General features: G+C 32.4%; 1 protein-coding gene and 1 pseudogene across 1 annotated transcript; both read right to left on the reverse strand.

The window, feature by feature from the left end:
* Positions 1-9,883: 9,883 nt before the first annotated feature.
* Positions 9,884-10,830, reverse strand: LOC124899381 (annotated as a pseudogene).
* Positions 10,831-22,597: 11,767 nt separating this feature from the next.
* On the reverse strand, positions 22,598-23,367 carry LOC107875549 (histone H4). Its single transcript, XM_016722306.2, has one exon. The coding sequence runs from the start codon at positions 23,073-23,075 to the stop codon at positions 22,764-22,766; it is 312 nt and encodes a 103-aa protein (XP_016577792.1). The 5' UTR covers positions 23,076-23,367; the 3' UTR covers positions 22,598-22,763.
* Positions 23,368-23,714: the final 347 nt, after the last annotated feature.

A 23,714-nucleotide genomic window follows, 5' to 3' on the forward strand; every position in this document is an offset into this window, starting at 1 on the left:
ACCTCCTCTCAACCCTCCTAACTAGAATCTCTAACCTATGTACAAAGCCCTACGACTACTATCCAAGCTACCCCAAAGCACTCCTAGCTACCGACTACGACTCGTCCACACGCACCAACCCTCTATCCTAATAAGCATCCTTCATACCTTCCTATCTAAGATCATGTTCTCAGTAAACTGTAACTGCTTCATGTCATGTCTAATCGCCTCTCTTCAGTATTTCTTCGGCCTACCCCTACTCCTCTTGAAGGCATTCAAGGCTAACCTCTCACACCTACTAACTGGGGTATCAGTGCCCCTCCCCATCACATGCCCAAACCATCTCAACCTCACTTCTCGCATCTTGTCCTCCACCGACGTCACTCCTACCTTCTCCCGAATAGTCTCATTCCTAACCTTGCCAACCTTAGTAAGTCCACACATCCACCACAACCTTCAATTTTTGGATGTGAGAGTTCTTGACTGGTCAACACTCCGCTCCATACAGCATGGCCGGACGAACTGCAACTCTATAGAATTTGTCTTTCAGCTTAGGAGGCACCTTCTCATCCCTACGAGCATGTCATATAGCTAATTTTTTTAATTTATAACTTTAACTAAGTCATAAATTTATGTTCTCTTTAAGGCTTCTCATAAAAATGTTTGATCGCATGGTTGCCCTTCAAATAGGTTGGTCTTTACTTTTTATTGTTTGCAATTAAACTAATGCGTAGCGTTCCACTAATAGGCTATCAAATTGTGTATCTTTCTACATTAGAGTTGCATAAGTTCTTTAAGAAAGCGCGCCATGACTTGTGAGATATTATGATATGAAATGCAACTTTATGCCCATAAAAAAGCTATTGTCCTAGGAGACAAAAATTAAAATCAGTATAAAATAGAGGCGAAAGTGCAAATCATCCAAATGAGAAATATGAAATTAATTGCTATTTTAGTTCAAAGAACAATCCAAAAACACTCTTAACATGATTCAAGCTCGCATGGATTTCTGCAAACTAGCTCCAATTCTAAACAAAGGCTTCTTACTTAGCTTTAACAATGATGTAATCTTACAAATCTAATATCAACAATTATCAAATGAATAAATTCAGAAAGGTCGACTAATTTATGGATTGGGTACAGTATTAATGTGGACCAATAAATCAGTATAACGTAGTATTTAATTAACTAAAAATTACAAAATAACACAACTTATCTTTCATTAATTATAAAAAATCCCAACTTCTCAAACTTATTACAAAAATCTCATTTTTGGTGTTTCTCTCTCTAAAAGCAACTATACATAAGTAAGATGTATTCTTTTACCGTTTTTTCATCCTTAAAACTCTCCTAAAATCAAGCATCGGTTACCATTTTGAATACAACTGTACTTGGCTCCAACTTAAGGCACTAAATTTTATCTTAATCTCCATTGATTATTCTGATTTTTAAGTGTTGAGGTTAGTATTATTTTTTTTCATCATTTACTGAACCGATTTTTGGGGATTTTTGAATGAAGTAATTGTTGCATGTTCTTATTAAGTGTTTTTTGGGGTTTCTTCTTTAACAAAATTTTCGAAATCGTCCATTTGAAGTACGATATTAACAGCTTAGTACTTTGTTAATGGAGCATTCTCCTTAATTCAATTTTGTGATTTTTCAAAAGAACAAATTGTTGCATGTTCTTATTAAGTTTTTTTTTTTTTGTTTTTTTGGGGGGGGGGGGTGGGGGGGGGGGGGGGGGTTAATTTAACAAAATTTGGTTGTTATATCATTATTGTTCCTTTTTTGTTTCAAAATCGTCCATTTGAAGTAGAAATAGACATATTTGTACTTTGTTAATGGAGGATTCTCTTTCTTTTAGCTTAGGATTAACTCAGTTAGATACAAATGCGGTAGTTGGATTCGTTCCCGAAGTTTTTAACTATGAGGAACCTAACTTTGTTGAAAACATATCTAAATTTCGTAACAACCCCAACAAGATGAAAGAGATTAGAAAAACTGCTGGTAAGAAGTCGAAAAAAACAGTTGAAAAATCATCAAGATTATCCAAAAAAGATGATTCTGGACGTCCACGTCTTCCTAAGGTATATATAATTTTTTCGTTTTTGTATATGTTGGGTATATAAATTTGTGGTGAGCTTTTTATTTGAAATACAGTGATCTATATATTTTAATATACATAAATGAATATTGGGTTTACATAAATTCGTATGTATGTGTTACACATACATTACTTAGCACATATACATAAATGAATATTGGGTTTATGTAAATTCGCATGTATGTGTTACACATACATTACTCAGCACATATACATAAGTTAGTTTTTACAAACCTAATACTGCGTTGTGTACTGCATATACATCATATTTTTCTGTGTATATGTGTATGTTTTTTGAAGAGGTATTTAAGATAATGGATATTAGGTATGTATATGTTGACATATACATCACTTCTGATATTTTATTTGTTGTGTTTTTGAACCAATAATTCTCTCAATACAATTTTATGTATATGATAGTAATATACATAAGTTTAGTATTTAATTTTACAACGCATGCTCATATTGACATATATATGTCTTGTTATTTTAGTGTTTTATATAGTTTGTGTTTTGTTATTTTAGTTTGATGCACTGAACATGTCATGTGTTTATGAATAATAGATACATAAACTTCAATATGTTGGTAGACAACTACTGTGATGTGAACTGCATATACATAATGGATATCAGCTATATATATACTGACATATACATCACTAATGATATATTATTTTCTGTGTTTTAGAATCAATACTTCTCACAAGTCAATTTTATGTATATGTTAGTAATATACATAAGTTTAGTGTTTTTTCATTTAAAAACACATGCTCACATATCATGTGTTGTTTCTTTCTCAATAGGGTATGAAATACAGGATAAGAAAGGTCCCTGCGCATTCGTTGCATTTCGGTAGTTATTGCAATCGAAAATTTGGAGAAGAAATAAAAAATTATCTTGGTGAAGAAGTCGTAAATTTATTCCGACAAATAATTTTTGGTTCATTCCTAGACATCCCGAATTATAATTATCAGGGTCAATTATCCAAATGCTTACTCATGCTCGAGATAGAACAAGACAATCCGGATGAAATACACTTTTACGTGCCAGGAACCACACTCAAGTTTACCATTATTAAGTATGCCATTATATCCGGTCTTAAATGTTCAGGAAACATCGAGGAGCACCTCTTTTCTTTTACATCAAAGTCCGCATTAATGACGAAGTATTTTTCAGGTTCTAAGAGTTCTGTCAAAAGGAGTCTTTATAGAGCAATTCAAGTTGGGCAACTTTGAAAACAATTCTGATGCTCTGAATATGTCAATAATTTACTTCATTCACACCTTTCTGTTTTCACAACTACGTGATTCTACAATTAGCAAATCGAATTTTGTGATGGTTGAGAATGGTAGTTACGAACAATTTCTATGGGAGAAGAGTTCATTTAAAAAACTTATCGCATTGTAGAGACAGGATTTTTTTGTTGCGAAATAGTTATACTCGATGGGGGGAATGCCTTACGTGCTGAATGTTTGGATATATGAATGTTGTTATGAGGTAGACAGTACAATAGCCGAGCGGATGGGAAATGTAATTCCCCAAATTTTCAACTGGCAGGTGGTTGGAACCAAAGTTAAGTACGAGAAATTTATGGCTGGTATGTTCAGCAAGGTAAGTATGATGTATATTATTTCGATCTTAGTTTTAATTTTCAACGTGCTTACTTTAACAGACTATTAATGTTGCTATTTTTTATTGTTTAACAGTTAGTATACAATAATATACGACCAACTGATGAAGAAGTACAAAGTCTTGATTTGCAAATGATTGAGGGATTTCAATTAAAAGATGTTGAAAGTGGATTTCCTCCAAAAATTGTTGTAGATTATTTCGATAAAAAACCTGTTGTCGATGTACAGTCCCAAGTGGACCTCGACATACAAGGTTTTGAGGTATTTAGTACGGTCCCTCCTACAGAAATTCTCAAGAAGGCAGGTTTGATTACTGATTCTTCAACATCTCATCCGTCTAAGAAGCGAAAAATAGTCCGTTTTGATTCCACAACTATCGAGGAGAAAGTTTGTCAGAAAACACCATCTTTTGTTTCAACAAGAACTGTGCCAACCCAAAAAACAGCTTCTTCAGGTTCGGAGCATGTTCATGCCGAAAAGACAACTCCATCATCGTCACTCAAGTCAGTTTGTCAAGACAATTCTGATGAAAAGTGGGATGATATAAAGTTATTTTTGTAATTTTATGTAAGTTCATTCATATCTAATAGTCAACTTTCTTTAGCTTTTGACATGCTGGTATACACAAAATTCAACTTTCATCAACATGTAGTCTTATGTAAGTTCATTTTGACATGCAGGTTGACACAAAAATCAATTGTCTTCATGATCTAATAGTCAAACAACATAATGACTCAAATGAAAAAATGGATAAACAACATGCCGAACTCATCCAATTGTTGAAACACCACAGCCAAAAAAATAAAAAGGTACACCAAAAATCATTTAACTTATACAATTCATGATTTTGTATTTCTTTTTTATTTAATTTTGTGCGTTTATACATATTCTGAATTAGAATTGTATTATGTGTTATTTAACTATTATTTGTACAGTGATTTATAACATACATAAAATGCTTACTTTGTGTTATATAATATACAAACAATATGCCATGTATATTAACTATTTCTCATGGAGTTGACAGTTGCAATGGCATAGTATCTGCCAATTATGGTATGTATATTAACTAATATATATAACTATTTTAAGTTAAATACACAATATAATAATAAATTATACTCATAAGTATGATGTGTAGTGTATAGCTATGTATATTACATACATTTAATGTTTGTAATATAACATACATAAATTGTTACATTGTAGTATATAATATACCAACAACATGCTATGTATATTATATATTTCTCATCGAATTGATAGTTGCATTGGCATAATAGCTGACAATGATGATATGTATTTTAACTAATATACATAAAAGCTTTGTGTTAAGTCCACAAAAAAATCTCAACTTATACTATGTGTATTTTATATCTATGTATATTAGACTGAAATGGCATAGTATCTGATATATCTACTACAACAAACTATAAAGGTTCATGTTTTGGATGGTTCAACTGTCGGAGAAAAATCAACACAAGTTCAAGCAGACGAGATGGATATCATGCAGAATATTGAAGGCATACAAAAAGGGGAACTTTTTTAAACATACATTATTATTAGATCACGTTAATGTTATTAACTTTTTTCTAAAGAATATACTGTACTTATTTCAACACCATCAGCAAGAGGGAGAAGAAAAAATAGAAAACGTACTATCTAAAGAATATGTTGAAGATATTGAAATCTTCAAAACCTTGAAAAAAAAAGGAAAAAAGGTATTTACACACAAGTGATAATTATACATACTTTGTTACATATATTACTTTTTCGTTACTTCTTTAATTTTATGATTTTTATCCAGCTTAGAATTTGGTACAAATTGAATGTTGTTTAACGTTATAATGTATACGTATTATATTATATGTATATTATTATAATATACATATGCAACACAATACAAATTATGAAAGCAATTAACATATAAAGCAATAATTATTTTTTATTCGTAGATTTTTTACGAGACAGATAAATCAACAAACGTATACTCTGCTGATGATTCAATGGATGGCCACTACTTTGATTGAAATCGCAGTCTCATACAACAACAATCACAAGTTAAACATCTCAGAATTTAATGTTTATAATTAAAACATTGAACTGACTTAGTTATGTATATGTTTTACATTATGATTGGTAGGATGTCAAAGGATGCAGTGAGGATAATGCTACTGCCATCCGAGATGCTCTTGTAGAATCCGTAGTAAATCACAATTCTGACAACACCAATGCTGGAACATCTACTACTGTGCATGTCCATAATGATCACATGGTAAATAAATAAAGCCATTCTTTTTCATCCATTGGTCAAATATGTAAGAAATGTACTATTTTTTTGCTTATAGTTAAATCTAAATAATGAACTACTTTTGTAAATATTTTGTGTTATGTTTTCAAGGATGATGAAGGAGTTAGTGCTGATTTTAGGCCTGCCACATTGAAATGTCTAGTTGCAGCTGTAGAAAATCAGAAACCTGATAATGATAATGTTGAAACATCTAATATTCAGGTAACTTCACCAATTTTTTTTTACGCCCTAAATGTCTTAATTTTCACACATGGCATTACTTCTATGTGCGCATTAAACCAAATCTAACAATACATACTTCAAATTTAATCTTAGGTTGATTATTCGAGTACACTTCCTGAATCGGCTCAAGTCGAGTTAGATGCGATATTGAAAGTTATTGCAGCACCAGTTGATGACGTTCCTATAGAAGTAGTTCTACTGGCAGAACCAATTGTGAACCAACACGACATCTCTGATAGTCAGCTTCCTCTTGATTTTACTGATGTTATTGTTGCGGCTCATCAAGCTGCGAAAACTCCTACTAAGATGGTTAAGAGAATCAGGACGAGATCCAAAGTTTTCAAGTCTCCATACACAACAGAATATGCTTCTGGCTCTAAAGCAATTGAGGATCAAATCGAAGAGCAGAAACAACAATTCGCTTTTGATGGTTTCCTATTATCTGACACTATATCAAGCAGTGTAATTGAAGAGTTCAAACAGTGGGTGGAGGAAGGATTATTGAAGTTTCATGCTAAAAAGTAAGTTTTTATCGATATTAAAATTAATTATTTCACTCAATGAATGTACTATATTTTTTTTTATAATAACAAATTTAATTTTTTTATAGAAAATATGACGATTATTACTACAAAGCAAAATCATCTTCACTAGGAGTTCATGAAATTGATTTTGTGGTTGCTCATGCACGAACAAAAAATTGATTTTACTTGATGTCTCAAAAGAACACGTGTTGGAACGATGAGGTATTTAAACTTTTTAATTTGATAATCATTCATTTTTACTTGTTCTGTTATGTTGTATACATACATGCATGATATATATGTGTTAATCTACTTCGGAGATTTTGTATGTGTTAAATAAGTTTTAAATAAACTATGTTTCTCCTAAACTACTATTTCAATTTCTAATTTATGTACATCATGCTTTTGCACTGTATATGTGTTCATTTTTTATATGACCAGTTTAGACATTTGACAACACCTACATATACTTTATAATATACATCACTGTTGATTTTTGTGTCATGTTTGTTCTAGTATCCTTAGGTCACACAAAAAAGTTTATGTATATGTTAACAATTTCATCACTACTAAAATAGATGGACATCATCTATGTATATTATAACCTATATGTTAACTCAATTATAACACAACAACATATGTATATGTCTACCTTAATATATGTATTAGATTGCTAATGAAAGTGTATGTTAATAATTGATAATCAGTATGTATATTTAATAATATACATCACTGAATATATGTAGTTATGAACTTTCTAGCATACTCAGGTTTCATCATATTTTATGTATATGCATGTATTATCTAGATGTATGTCTACAAACACTATTCTTAGAAGTATGTGATTTTTATTATATAGCACATAATTCGTTTCATTTTTTCTCCTCTTTTGTAGCATATTGATGTTATTTTCTATCATTTGCGGAAGAAATCAAAATTAAGGAATGATCAAGATTACAGGTTCACAACAACCGTTTTCTTAAGAACTACATTGACAAGACATACTCCAGATACTATGAAGATGATACAGATAAAGTCCTAACTACATAACAAGATTATGCTGAATCTGTTCGCGTTGCTCTAATTGAAGAGGCAATAACACATATAATCAAAGGATATTGCACGCCATCTGATTTTCCATGGCACCAAGTTGATGAGGTGTATGTTCCTATCAACTGCAATGAGAATTTTCACTGGGTGTTAGCTGTTATTGCCTTGAAGGATAGATGCATACGCATCTACGATTCGCTGTCCAGACGAAGGAATACGGAATCAATTACTGAGATTCAAAAGTTGGCTAAGATGCTGTCAACTTACCTCTCCGACAGCAAATTTTATGATGAAATATCTCGTACAGATTGGCATAATCGTGAAACATATAGGGATAAGATTACTCAAACGACACAAATTTTGAATGAACATCCCTTTGACGTTGAGTATGTTCAATATATTATGCAACAAGAATGCGACACTGTGTAAGTATACTTATATATTCTTTTTATTTGCAATATTACTGTACATGTATTAATGTATTTGTATTTTTCATTGCTAGTAAGTATTACTTAATAACTTCTATTATTTTTTGTATGTCTGACAGGTTGCTGGTTATGCAAAATACCTAAGTGAAGAAATGAACGTGCCTTCTGATGGTTTTGAAGAAGAATACCATAGAATGTGTTACGCCACACTACTTCGAAAATATGGTATTCAAAAAGTAAAGAAAAGTTATGTTAGTGAAACTGATGACCCTCCAAGATCAAAGTCGAGAATTATTCAAATTTCAGATGATAATGCAATAGTTTGCATTGAGTAGTCTTACTGAAGAATATTGTTAAGATTTTTAATGTATTCTGCTGAAATTTGTTTGGAATTTTCAAAGTTTTAATTATTTTAGTTGTTTTGTAAGGCAGAGTACAATTTTTTTTTAATGAATATGATGAAGTTTTTATTTGACATATGTATTTTTTTGCAATGATGAATGCAGTTTTTGATGAATGTTGCATATGACAACATTTACATATATTTGTGGATGTTATGTGTGTATATGTTTTCATATAGATTGTAAACAATAAAAGTTAATACTGTATATTGTAAAATATACATAAATGTAATGTGTGTATATGTTTTAATATACACAAAACCTCCTAAATTTAATTTGTGTATATATTATAATATACATATTGCATTATATAACTAACTAATAAATATTGAAAAATATACATTAGTATACATTTAATTGAAAAAAAAATATATTAAAGAAGTAAGTTAATTCAACGCTATATGTAAAACTCATAACATTTATTTTTTTAATATACATCACGGTTAATACTGTATAATGTTAAATATACATAAATATAATGTCTGTATAGGTTTTCATATACACAAGACCTCCTAATTTTAATCTGTGTATATATTATAATATACATATTATATTATATAACTAACTAATAAATGTTGAAAAATATACCTAAGTATACATTTAATTGAAACAGAAACTATATTAAAGAAATAAGTTAACTAAACGCTGTATGTAAAACTCATAACATTTGTTTTTTAAATTTTTTGTTTACAGCTATACGTTTACATTTACAACTCAAACGTTAAATAATAGAGCTATGTAGATTAAATGATCTACATTAATTAATATATAATATATATAAAATATATATATGAGTTAAAGGCTATAAATACAATTTATGTATGTTATATAATATACATAACTGTACCACTGATTTCCAAGGTTATTTCATTTCTCTTCATAAATATAGCAAAACAATAAGTTAATTCAACATTATAAAGAAAATACATGACAGTTGATTTTCAAAATTTAGTTTTTAAAAAAATTAAACATACATATCACAGTTTTTACATTGGAGCTATGTACGTTTTATGATATACAGGTAACCATTGTTAGATAATATACACAACTGTGTTACTCTAGAATATTTCAAAACACTTATGAAAATACACCAGCTTATACATAAAAATCACAAATAATAAAAATAAATTAACACTAAAATTAAAATCAAAATAAATAATAATTTATTTAAAAGAAAACAAAACACGAAAATAAATAAGTTAGTACTCTTCAAGAGTATAACAAAACAATAAACTAGTTCTTCTTTGAAAAAAAACTACATAAACGCCTATTGTGGGCTTCATGGCCGCATCGTCCACAACGATTTGTGCTTGAAGAAAGTGTTTCACTTGATTTCAGAAAGTGTTTCACTTGATTTCTTCTTTCTCCCCTTCTTCGGTCTACCTGAAAGTCTTTTGTATAAGGGTGGCAACACTTCTTCTTCATCTACACTGCTGGACACATCCCAGTCTTTCTTGTCTGGCATTGGAACGATTGGAACCTCATATGTCTTGACCAATGTGTTTGGCTTGTAGTATTCTGAACAGTAATCTCCAAATTCATTTACATGTTTAGACTTCAATACAGCTATAGCGTGAGCACAAAGAATTTGATCTATTTGAAACCTTGCACAGTTGCATGAGCCATTTTCTAAATCAACAATGTATCTTCTCCCAGATTCATAAACTGAATATATATATGTTGAAGAAGCCTTCACCTAAACAATAAATAACAAAATTCCAACCAATTATTTTTTACTGGAAATAAAAATTTAAATACACTTATTTTCAGTCAAACAAATACTACATATAAATGCACATTTTAAAAAGTTAAAGCTTATACATACCGTCATTCTCAAAACTTTCACACCGTTGAGAGTAAGAATTTCTTCAAATCGACGCCCCAAAGTGATACTTGTATAAGAAGCTATTTCACTGTTCTTATAGTTCCAAGAACCAAATAATATTCAAACTTCTTCTAAGAATTCATATATTGGCAATCGTCGGGTCTCTACCAAACAACCGTTAATACAGTCAGCAATATTCGAGGTCATCATCCGACCTCTATTTACCGGTGAATGATATCTACTCCACTTTTTATAACCAGCTTCTTGTAAATATTTTTTCACTTTCGGATTAGCTTTTTCAATCTTTGCCATTAAATATTCAAAATCATCTTTCCTATAAGCTTTAGCCATTGAATAAAACAAATCACTGATACTTTCTTTGCTCTTATGAAAGTAACTACAAACATTTTTCCAAAGATACCATATACACGCAAGATGTGGGACATTTGGATATACGACACTGACAGCTTTATAATACTTTCGTTCCTATCAGATACAACACACATGTTTTCACGTTCACCAAATGCAGCTTTGAACTGATTGAAAAATCATGTCCATGAATTATCATTCTCAGTATCCACAATCCCATACGCAAGTGATAATATGCATCCTAAATTAAGTAAAAACTGTATTAGTAGAAGAACACTAAGATTTTTTGAAAGTCTACTGGACAAAATTTTTATGTGTTAACATATACATAGATGTATATGTTAACATATACATAGTTTAACATATGTATATTAGAATATAAATAAATACGTACGTGATAATAAATACAATTTTTTCTGTTTTTTTTTTAAATACAAAAAAAAAAAAGTTAACAATTTTTTTTCAATAAATTAAAAAAAATATGAAATACAATGAATGTTTTACAAAAATCAGGAATTTATGATTTTTCACATACCTGCACCATCAGGAGTACTTGCTGAGACAAAAGTGTCTTGATATAGTCCACTTAAATGTACACCATCAACAATAACAACAGGCCTACAATACTCAAAATCCCTTATCATGGGATGCAATGCTATAAATAAATACATGAACCGATTATCCCATGATTTGTGCATTGCAACGTACGAATTAGGATATACATTTTTTAACATATAAATGTATCTCAGCATCTGCCTATAACCATCCGCAGGTCCGCCCCTCAGCAAAGCGATGGCACACTCCTTCGCACGCCATGCTTTCATATAATTTATATCCACACCATATACAACTTTCATTTCTTCAATGATGTCCCCCGGTGTGTGCCTTCTCTTATAGTTAACTAGTTTTGGAGCTGTGAATTCACATACAAAAGAAGTTGTCGCCAAAATATTTTGCAGTACCCTATCCCTCAAATTGCATGTATGTTTTGGATTAAATTTTCGTATCATAAAAACATCTATTTTTTTGTAACTAGATTCTTCCAACTTTCACGTATATTTCTCATTGTAACAAAGGAGTACATAGCTGAAATATAAAAAATACTATTCAAATGATTATATTTTGCATCATTTCATAAGTTTTAACGATTTAATTGTTACAAATCCATCATAATACAGCATAGACATGCATAATATTTCATCAAAGAAAGCTATATACAATCTAATAACTCACATAATAAACTTTAAAAACGAAGTATGCAGATTATGGATTAAAAAACATATTTGCTGACATGTTACCAGTTATGTATCTGTTTACACATACATAACTATTTATGTATATGTTTTAATATACATAACAGTTTTCCCTTACCAAAACTGATAATATAAAGAATTAAAATCATAGACATAGCAACTTATATGTATATTAAACCAAGCACTTCAGAAATATTAATAAAGAAGAAAATGGTAACCAGTTTTGTTGTATGTATCAATTGGCTTTTCATAAAATATAAAAAAAATTGTAAATTGAAATTCATTACCTCACATAGACATACATAACTTCAACATACTAACAAACAGATATTGCAAAGGTCACAATGATAATTTGTATTTCGATTTTAGTTTTAGCACAAAAAAATACACATGTTCATGCAACTATATATAACATTTTAATTAAAAACAAATAATATAAAACATTCAATGACTTCATATATCATACTGCTTAGTATAAAAAAGATATGATTTCACCTTTTTTTGTCTGATCGTTTTGCTCTAACATTGAATCCATTAGTCACTTTATATTTCGACATCACTGAAACAAGCGTATTTTTATCCCTATACACTATTTCACCATTACATCAATACTCTTGCTATCGCATATCAAGTTATCTTCAACCTCTGGTACATACAAAGCATACTCATTTTGTGTCTCAGCAATAAATAAAGCCAAAGCATCAGATTCAACACCTTCCAGGCAAACCACAACTCTTATTTCCCTATTGAACAATTTGTCATCTTCACATTTTTCTGTTGTTGAAATACATAACGGATACATCATGAACGCCGGTTGAGATTTTTTCAACTCAACATACAATCGTACATTATTATCGTTACGGATATGAAAAGGTGAATCATTCCCGTCAACAACATAACGTACATCAATATTTTTTCGAGTTTCGTCAATGTTTATTTCATCAGCAATCGATGAAATCAACCTCATATAATTTACTGATTCAGCAACAACAATCCCTTCACTTTTATAATCCACATATTCTATTTGAGATCTCCATTTACCCGAGTACCTTACAAGAATAGCAATATTCATCTTCAATAATTGAAAATAATTTGCTTTGTTCAGTAAACAACAAAAATAGAGATGAAATTTGATTTTTGATTTATGTTGTTGCTTCAGATTTGCATTTTTAGGTATTTGTGATTTTTAAAATTTGAAATTCCGTTCATGAAACATGATTTATGGGATGCAATAATCGACGTATTAAATTAGTTGCGCCATTTACGTCAATGAATGCTGAATATCTGTTACTCCCTGTTTTCTAGGACTCTAACAGATTACAATATACATTACTTGTTATGTATATGTCTTTTACAGAATGTATACTAAACGGGAGAGAGATTAAACTAATTAAAAAAATTTGATGGGATGTAATTACTTCTAAAATGTTGAGATTTATGAAATTTACACAATTAACTAAAGCTTCACAAATGTCTGTCTCATAATTTTATTCTTCGGAAAAGGCTTAAAAATACCCCTGAACTATCTGAAATAGCTCAAAAATGCCCCTCATTAGATTTTTGGCTCAAAAATACCCCTCCGTTAAATATTAGATTCAAAAATACCCCTCCCTCTAACGGAATTCGGAAAAGGTTCAAAAATGCCCCTGAACTATCTGAAATAGCTCAAAAATATCCATCTGTTAAATATTTGGCTCAAAAACACCCCTCCCCTTAACGAAATTCCCCCAAACATGCCACCTAGATAAAAAAAAAACTACGTGACTATACCACATTACTATCCACATGTAAAATGTTAGTATTTTTTAATTATATGACATTCCTTTCTTCTTTATTTTTATTTTTATTTAAAAACGTCAGTGAAACGGGCAAAACTTACACGACTTTTTAATTTTTAATCAAAGTAGACAAACGGTAGTTACATAATACTTTTTTAAAAAAAAAAATTATTAAATGTAACATCGCTATTATCAAATTTCTTTGATCATCTAAAAAATAACTTTTTTCCTGTTAATAGGTTTAAAAGTGTGAAATCCAACAAAAGAGTCTTAGTAAACTAATAAGATACATAAGTATGAGATATATCCATTAAACATTAAACATTAGGAGTATGATACATAAGTATGAGATATATCCATTACTTCTGATACATAGTAAATGTTGAAGTTGATTTGTATTGTTTTTTTTCATCTGATACATTCAGCTTTATTTGAACTTTATTTATGTCTCAAAAATAATTTCAGATGTTTTAATTGAAGTTTCTGCCATGGATGACATCTCCAACAAATTAACAAAGCTCAATCAATTTATTGTTACTTTAGAAGAACTCGAAAAAATCGAAGATGCTCAATTTTTTTCTTCTGTTTTTTCAATTTTCTGAATTATTTTAGGAAGTTAATTATTTATTTATCGTTTTTAATTATTGTTACAGCTATTGAAGAATTAAAGGAGGAAGCTTTGCAGTATAAATAGAAGGATAAAAGGCTTGTGATGGAAGAATTAAAGAGATATAATTGCTCAATTAGAATCGTATTAATTGCTCCATTATTCTCTCTTTTATTATTATTTTTCTTTTTTACAGTCAATTAGTTTGGTAGTTATGTATCTGTTGGTTATGTATCCGGACCAAACTTATGTATCATATCCGGGATATTAAGCAATTAATATAAAAATTGGGAGAGAGTGTAATTAGGTAGCAAAGTGTTGGGATTTATGTTGTTTACCTTTTTTATTATCTAGGTGGCATGCTTGGTGGAATTTCATTAAAGAGATGGGTATTTTTTAGCCAAATATTTAACAGAGGGATATTTTTGAGTCATTTCAGATAGTTCAGGGGTATTTTTGATTCTTTTCCAAATTTCGTTAAAGGGAGGGGTATTTTTGAGCCAAAAAGCTAATGTGGTGCATTTTTGAGCTATTTTAGATAGTTCAGGAGTATTTTTGAGGCTTTTCCGTTTATTCTTTACACATAAGTCTACGCGTATAGTTAAGGGGTAAATAAAATGTCAATATGACTAGTTTCAGATTTTGGAGGGGCAAATTGTAAAATCTTTGTTATACTAGTAAGTAAAAATAAAAAATTAAAATACAGTTGAATTTCCCTCCCTTTTGAATTAACCGTCAAGACAGAGCTTGGATTCAAGAATCAAGAAGTGGCTTTTCTATATTACTAACATTCTTTTCTCATTCTCATTAAATTCAGTCGTTCTGCATGTTTTCGAATTCTTATATCTTCATTTTCCAAGTTTGTCCTTTTTTTCCCATTGATTCTTTCAGAAGTTCATATTTCTCTTCCACTTTGTTCTTTTTTGAAGAAATTTTGTTCTTCAACAGGAGTCGTTGCTTCTTGATCAACAATGCAAGGAAACTCAGTATATGATCTCTATTGCAGTTCTTGCGGGAATCAAATTGCACGTCTCAATGATTTCAATCATCATGTAAGAATAAATTCGTAATCAGTCATTGGTTTAATAAAAAGTATATTTTGATGAAATTGCTATTTCACAAAGAGGATTCAATCCCCAGCTGTTTGCCCTCTTGCTTTTTCTGTTATATTTCTTGACGCTAAGCACAGAACAACTTATTATGATCATTTTCTTGTCCAGCCGCAAGACAGAGATCTTGGAGGCTACTTTTATAATATGTAAGTCTCATGCAATTTCGAATATTTGCCTAAGATTTTTTTTCTTTCTGAGGTCTGTTTATTATATATGCAGGAGAAACGTTAATATAGGAGAACAACCGAATACTCATGAACATGGATATACCCAAGTAGTGAGATTCGATACTTGCTGTATGCAATGTAATGAGCTGCTTGGGTGGCAAATTGTAAGATACAGATACGAAAGAGCATTTGATTTTCATGAACAAGACAATTTTGTTACTCTTTTTTTCTTAAAATACAGAATTTATGATTTCTTCAGGCTGAAGAATCCCAACTGCACCAGTATTTCGTACCAGGAAGATTCTTTGTCATAATGTAAGTTTCTCATTACAAATTCGCAAATTGAAACTGCACCCATACCCGGTATGACTTGTAAGGTGTTAATTCAAATGAGTATTTTGTGGCAGGGACCAGCTTATGTTCCAGAATCATGTGACGTTGCGTCAATATCTCTTTGGAGGTGCTAATTTAGGGGCTCCTAATAATCAAGTTGGAGGTGTTAACACTGACCAAGATGGAGGCGCTAATAATCAAGTTGGAGGAGGTGCAGATGGACAGGCTCCTAATGAGCAAAATGCTGATGATGTAGGAGGTGCTAATGTTGATCAAGTTGGAGGTGCAAATGCACAGGCTCCTAATGAGCAAAATGCTGATCAAGTCGGAGGTGCTAATGCTGATCAAGATGGAGGTGCAAATGCACAGGCTCCTAATGAGCAAAACGCTGATCAAGTTGTACCTGCTAATGCTGAGCATGATGGAGGCGCAAATAATCAAGATGGAGGTGCAGATGCACAGGCTCTACTCGATGAGCCGGGTTACATCGTTTGCTGTATTTGCGGTAATCAAGTTGCATTCATCGAGGATTACGTTCCTAATGTAAGGATTCTTTCTCTGTGTCATTTCTTGTGAGCACACCAAAAAGTTTTCTTTGATACCCAAATTTAGGAATAAATTTGTGCTTAAATCATTTGTCTAGGAAGAACTGCACTATATTGTACGTATATTTAGATGAAATTGCCACTCATTTCATAAAGAAGATTCCAATCCCTTAATTTTGACAGCTCTTTTTCAGTCTTATTTCTTGACTAAGAACAGAACAAATTATGTTTGTTTTCCTGTCCAGGCGCAGGACGCAATATATGGAGGATACATTAATAGAATGTAAGTCTCATGATTTCAAAAATTGCCTAAGTGTTTTTACGAGGTCTGAAGCATATGTTTACTATATGCAGGTTTGACGTTATTGTAGAAAACAACGAGAATCATCATAGTGTAGTAGATGGAGATACCTTAGCCATTATTTCCTGTATGACTTGTCTTGTCGTGATCGCATGGGAACTAGTAAGATACTAATTTTAAAGAGAATTTGATTCCATGAGTAAGACGATTTTGTTGCTCTATTTTTCTAAAAATACAGAATTTATGATTTCTTCAGATTGCAGTTGCCCAACCGTCCGAGTATTTTGTAGTAGGAAGATACTTTGTAAGATTGTAAGTTTCTAATAATAAATCTGCAAACAGACTTCACACATATATAAGCGGTATGACTTGTAACGTGTTAATTCAATTGAGTATTTTGCGGCAGACACCTGCTTAGGTACCAGAATGGTGAAACGTTGCATGAGTTTCTCTTTGGAGATGTTAATGTACAGGATCCTAATGATCAAGTTGGGGGTGCAAATGCACAGGCTCCGAATGAGCAAAATGCTGATCAAGTTGTACCTTCTAATGCTGAGCATGATGGAGGCGCTAATAATCAAGTTGGAGGTGCAAATGCACAGGCTCCTAATGAGCAAAATGCTGATCAAGTTGTACCTGATAACGCTGTCCAAGATGGGGGCGCTAATAATCAAGTTGGAGGTGCAAATGAACAGGCTCCTAATGAGCATAATGCTGATCAAGTTGTTAATGAACAGGTTCCTAATGAACAAGATGGAGGCGCTAATGATCAAGTTGGAGGTGCTAATGATCAAGATGGGGGAGTTAATGAACAGGATCCTAATGAAGATGGGGGTGCGCCAATGAAACGAATGAAGATGTAGATCAACTGTCTGATGGAACAGATAATAATGATGAAAATTGATAGTCTACTCATGCTGTTCAAAATGCAGAAAGATAACACAGATTCTGATTAGAGTTCAAACTATACAAAATGCTAATTCATAATTGCGTGATATTCTTTGTTCTCTTTCGATTCTAGGATCACAGTACATGTTATTACTTCAGGTTGCAACAAAGCAATTGACACCGAATATTTTACCTATTTGAGCTTTGGTACAACCATTCTCTATATGCTTAGTTTATCTAAACTGATATGCTTAGAATTGTGGATCCAATGGCCTTTACTCCTACAGGTTTTTGAGTTCTGTCACCTGAATATGGTTGCAACAAAACTGTTTTAATAATGACTCTATCACATGCTAACTCGAGTTCTAGTGCGCCCATGTCATAGAAATCTGGGATTCTGCTTTCTGTTGTTCAGTTGTCTAATGTATCGGAAATGTGTAACCCTCGAAAACTATAAAGTTGAACAGATGTTTGATAGTGAATCTATGTAACTTAATGTTCCTGTTCTTGCTGTGGGCTAAACTATCATTTTGTATATACAACTGAATACATTTAAATCTCATATTGGTATAGCAAACAATTTGCTTTGCTATACCTTCAAGCAGACAGCTTTCGGTTCGCCTTAACAGTCCAATAGCTATATGGATTCTCCTGATATTTTCAAAGATCAAGGCTTTTGTAATACCCCGGTGTAATGGTGCGTAACTTCTGTTGAGATCAAGTCTGATGGTAGAAGAGAAACCATTTACGCTTGTGTATAGTAAACCAAGAATAGGGTCAAGATTCTAGCCAAGCAGCATTTTGACAACCCAGAAACAGAAAAGATAAAGCCTGAGTTTACCAATAATTTTTTTTGTTTTTTTCTTATAATTTGTTTTGAAGGACTGAAACCGTGATGAAGACTTAAAGCAATACTGCGAAGATCTAGCTTCAAAAATTAGGAATAAAGGGGGGAAAGGTAACCTACTGAATGACATTTGACACTCTATTTACTTGCTGTTTTACATCATATTTGGGTCTGTGTGAGGCATTATGGTGCTAACTCTACTGATTTGCCATTTCACGAGATATCTGTTTAGACAATCGATCAACATCATGGTAATTAGCTACTAGAGAACGAAGAAATATTCATGAGTATGACTTGGATTCTCTCAACTGTAGATACATTTTCTCTTCTTACACTTGGACCAATCAATCATATTTGAGGATTTGTACTCCATATTAATGTTAAAGCTAACGAGAATAGGAAGTAGAAACTTGATCGAACGCCCTTAACGCACTCAAACATACCATTTTTCTGGTTTTGGAGATGAAACATCATATAGTACAATAATACACTTAGAAAAAGAAACACTGTATTTCTCTTTTTTTTTTTTTTTTTAAAGGAGGAAAAGAAAGGGAAACATAACTGAAATACAAATTTGCCTCCTATCTGAGTTAACGGTCAAGATATAAGTCTTCTCAACTGATCCATTCAAGAATCAAGAAGTGATTTTTCTATATCAATTTAGTCTCGTCATTTCAGAATTAGGCATATATATCTACTCTATCAGAGTATTAATCACCAGCCATTATTTTACTTTCTTGAATTCTCATTTTCCACCAGCTCTCTTCATTTCACATTCATAATCAGTTAGTCTTTATCCCACTAACTTTTCAGCAGTGCATGTGTGATATATCGCTCTTCCACTTTGTTCATTGTTGAAGTGAATTTGCAGGTATCTATTAGGAGTTGCTTCTTGATTCAACAAAATAGGAAGACTCTTTTTAGTTGGATATGATGGAGCCCCTTCTCGTGATTGCATCCACTGTGGTATTTGCGGAACTCGAATTGCATTCATCGAGGATTTCACTGATAATTTGGTATGGATTCTGTTGGAACCTTGAAGTTTTGATGAATGACAATATGAATGAAACAAGTTGAATTTGATTCAATCACTTGATGATAAGGGAAAGCAAGTTGAGTTGAAAAAGAAGTCCTATGTGAAAAGAAGTTTTACTTCTAAGCATATCCTTAAGAGTCCAATGTGTGGAAGAAGAAAGATTCTGAAAATTGAAGAATTCAAAAGAGTTGGAGTTTTACTACAACACTAAAGAGACAAGAGTTGGAAGTAGGAGTTTGAAATAAAGAACGACTCTTTGGAGAGTTGTGCTTAAATAGAAGATGCAGCCGCCAGAATAATTCACGCACTTAAAAAAACAGAAAAACTCAATCAGTGCTACTCAATCACTGAAAAAACACGTTGAAGAACCTGGTCCTCAGTACAGTACAGAATCCAGCTAAGAGTTTTAGCGTTAAGCTTCTAAGTTGCATTAAGAATTAATTTAGGGTTGGCATACAATTTTAAGGCTCCTTGGTCTTAAAGATGAGTGGAAATGCCCAAAAGTTTTGCCTAAAGGGCCATTTTAAGCTATTCATGTAATATTAGTTTCAGTGTGTTATAAACTGAATTAGAAGCTAGTCTTCGAGTTGGGAAAACTCAGAGACTTTGGGAACACATACCTTGGGAGATGTATGTATAGTTAGGAATTAGAGTTTATAATTCTTAGTTATTGAGTTATAGGGATTAGAGTTTACAATTCCTAGTTGTTGAGTCATAGGGATTAGAGTTTATAATTCTTATTTGTTGGTTACAAGAGTTTTGTAATCAGTCAAGAGTTTTTTAGTGAAGTTGGAGTTAAATTCTGTAGAGATGCAGGTCGTGCTTTTTACACAGGTGTTTTCCACGTAAAAATCATTGTGTTCTTTATTTTCTGTTTACTGCTTCCTTGAAACAGGTTAGTGGAACACGTCAGGCAACACGTTCCATCATTACGCAAAAGTTAGGCGAAAATAAGAAAATCAGTAGGGCACGAATTCTTAACAGATTATCACTCAAATCTCTCTGAATGATCATATTTTGCAATATGTTATCAACTTATTTGTGAACAAATCAAACCATTATCTGTGGGCTGCAGACATTTTCTTTGATACTCCAAAGTAAATGTATTAATTTCCAGCGTATAGTTATAAACTTAACTAGTCGTCTAGGAAAAACTATGTTGTATCATCTAATGAAATTGCTACTGATTTCATAAACTTCAACTGCTATTCTGTCATGAAGTGCAATTTATTCAGCACGCTGATATATTTCTTGACACAAACTTATTATGCTTATTTTCTTGTATTGTATATTTTGCAGGAATCCTTGGATGTAGGGATCTTTAATAAAGTGTGAGTCGTGATTTCATGTTTGGAATTGGGCTTTTACAGACGATTTCACCATCTTGTGATTTTGTTATTCGCCTCAAGTTTTTCTGCGATCTGAGGCATATATGCATTCGTTACAAAACTTTATACATGTGTGTATATGCTGTATGCAGGTTTAATGTTGAAGTACCAAACGGCGTGAGATATCATCAAGTAAAATCTGGCAAAACACTAGCAGATACTGTGTTAAATGCGGAATGCTGCTTGGGTGGAAAGTTGTAAGATACTAATATTAAAGAGTGTTTCATTTTCATTAACAGGTTGATTTCGATCTTGCTTTTTAAAAATAAAAATTACTGAAATTTTGATTTCTGCAGATTGCAGTCAACCAACCATACATGTATATTAGAGAAGGAAAATCTATATGAAATGGTAAGTTTCTAACTACGAATGTGCAGATTGACTATACACATATGCGGTATGACCTGTAAGATGTTATTACAAATGAGTATTTTGTGGCAGGGAAAAGCTTGTTCACTGGAATGATGATGAACAAGGTCCTAACAATCAAGATGGAGGCGCTAATGAACAGGTTCCTATGGAACAACATGTAGACGTTAATGTGCAGAATGCTGATCAAGATGGAGACGCTGATGAACAGGTTCCTAATGAACAAGATGGGGACGTTAATGAACAACCTCCTAATGAACAAGATATAGGCGCTAATGAGCAAAATGTTTATCAAGATGAAGGTGCTAATGGACAGGTTCCTAATGATCAAGAAGGAGCTGCTAATGAGGTGCTAATGGACAGGTTCCTAATGAACAAGGAGGAGCTGCTAATGAGCAAAATGATGATCAAGATGGAGCTGCTAATGAACGGGTTCCAGACCAATGAACCGATTACTGATGAAAATACAGACATTGACAGCTCATTGATAATGCTGATCAGAATGTAGATAAGCTTACTAGAATGTAATCATTTGGCAATGACAAATTGATAAAAATGGACTCTGTTATAAAGAAGCCTTGTCATCAAGTTACTAGCATGTGATGTCGCCTCTCTGGTAAACAACTTAATACTATCTCATATTGGTTTCCACATCAATCTCGTGTTTAATACTTATTATTTTACAACAATCTGGGTCGGAGCGAGGCAACTTGATACTGAAACTAAACGCTACAATGTGAGTGGTGAAATCAATTTGGCTGAATGGTTAAACTAGGGTGGAACAGACAGGTAATCAATAAATAACAGAGTGATTTAACAGCTCAAAAACAAAGGATAAACTTAGAATCCAACAAGTGAAGATTACACACCATCAGGAAAGTGAACAGACATAGAATCAAATGAAATCAAGAGCACATGACTGTTGCTTAATTTGCATCAGTTCTTCCAAAATTAGACAGTGAATCATTGATAGAAACCAAGAGAATGTATTGAACATCAATGCCAAGAAGAAATACACTACGTCTATAATACCCAAAAACAAACAGAATTTCCAAAGAACTGAACAGATAATAAAACATTCAGATCTATCAAATAACAAAATAAATCAACTGGCAGCCGAACAATAGAATTACTAGAAACATAACTTTGTTCATAGATAATGTAACCAGATATTACATGCGTCTAGACCATAAGAACACTAAACAGAACCAACCAACGCAACCACAAAAGCATCATAAACTAAATGCTACAGTTACTACCTACCACCCATTTCCCCAGAGCTAAAAACCCCAAATCTAACCACCAAATCCGTACAGAGTCCTTCCCTGCCTCTTAAGAGCATAAACAACATCCATCGCAGTAACAGTCTTCCTCCTGGCATGCTCAGTGTAGGTAACTGAATCACGAATCACATTCTCCAAAAAGATCTTGAGAACTCCACGAGTCTCCTCATAGATCAGACCAGAGATACGCTTCACACCACCTCTACGAGCAAGCCTACGAATAGCTGGCTTGGTAATTCCCTGGATGTTGTCTCTCAGAACCTTTCTGTGCCTCTTTGCTCCTCCCTTTCCCAATCCCTTGCCTCCCTTTCCACGACCAGACATTTTTCAAACACGGGAATTTGAAGAAGAAGAAAAAGAAGAATCTAGGGTTTGGAATTTGAAGTCAATGAGAAACGAGGGGTTGGGAGAGGGTATTTATACAAGGGGGATTTGGAGGGGCGTGGATTTCGTGGGCGGTAAAATGTGGCGGGGGATGAATCGTAGCCGTTTAAAATTTGGGAATTTACTTGTTAATCGACGGATAGGAATATCAATCCGCGTGAAAGTGGGAAAATGAGCATCACCCGTTGATTGGAAGTGAGATCTACGGTGTAGAATGGATCATTTTCTGGTGACGCGGATTGTGCTTTTTCAGTGAGAGAAAAAGAGGGGGTTACGAGGATCTAATCTGCCTTAACAAAAATTTTTGGATAACTATTTACTCGTTACTCGGGAAAACAGATGGTCTATGACCATCATTTTCTTTTTAAGGGAAATAATAATAAGACTTTTTTTTTGTGGGGGGGGGGGGGGGGGGGGGGTAAACTTGGTTGTTACTTGTTAGTATGACTACTTAAAAAACATGTCAAAGAATTTAAATTCTAAAATTATTCACTTAGTTCTTATTGATTTATTAAGACGAGATGCGTGCATTTAAATATATAATTGAATATTAAGATGATACAAATTATACATCTGAAT

The sequence above is a fragment of the Capsicum annuum genome, chromosome 6 (assembly GCF_002878395.1).
Source record: "Capsicum annuum cultivar UCD-10X-F1 chromosome 6, UCD10Xv1.1, whole genome shotgun sequence".
Lineage (NCBI taxonomy): Eukaryota > Viridiplantae > Streptophyta > Magnoliopsida > Solanales > Solanaceae > Capsicum > Capsicum annuum.

Excerpts from the sequence above, each read along its gene's own strand:
- LOC107875549 (XM_016722306.2), bottom strand. The coding sequence starts at position 23,075 with ATGTCTGGTCGTGGAAAGGGAGGCAAGGGATTGGGAAAGGGAGGAGCA.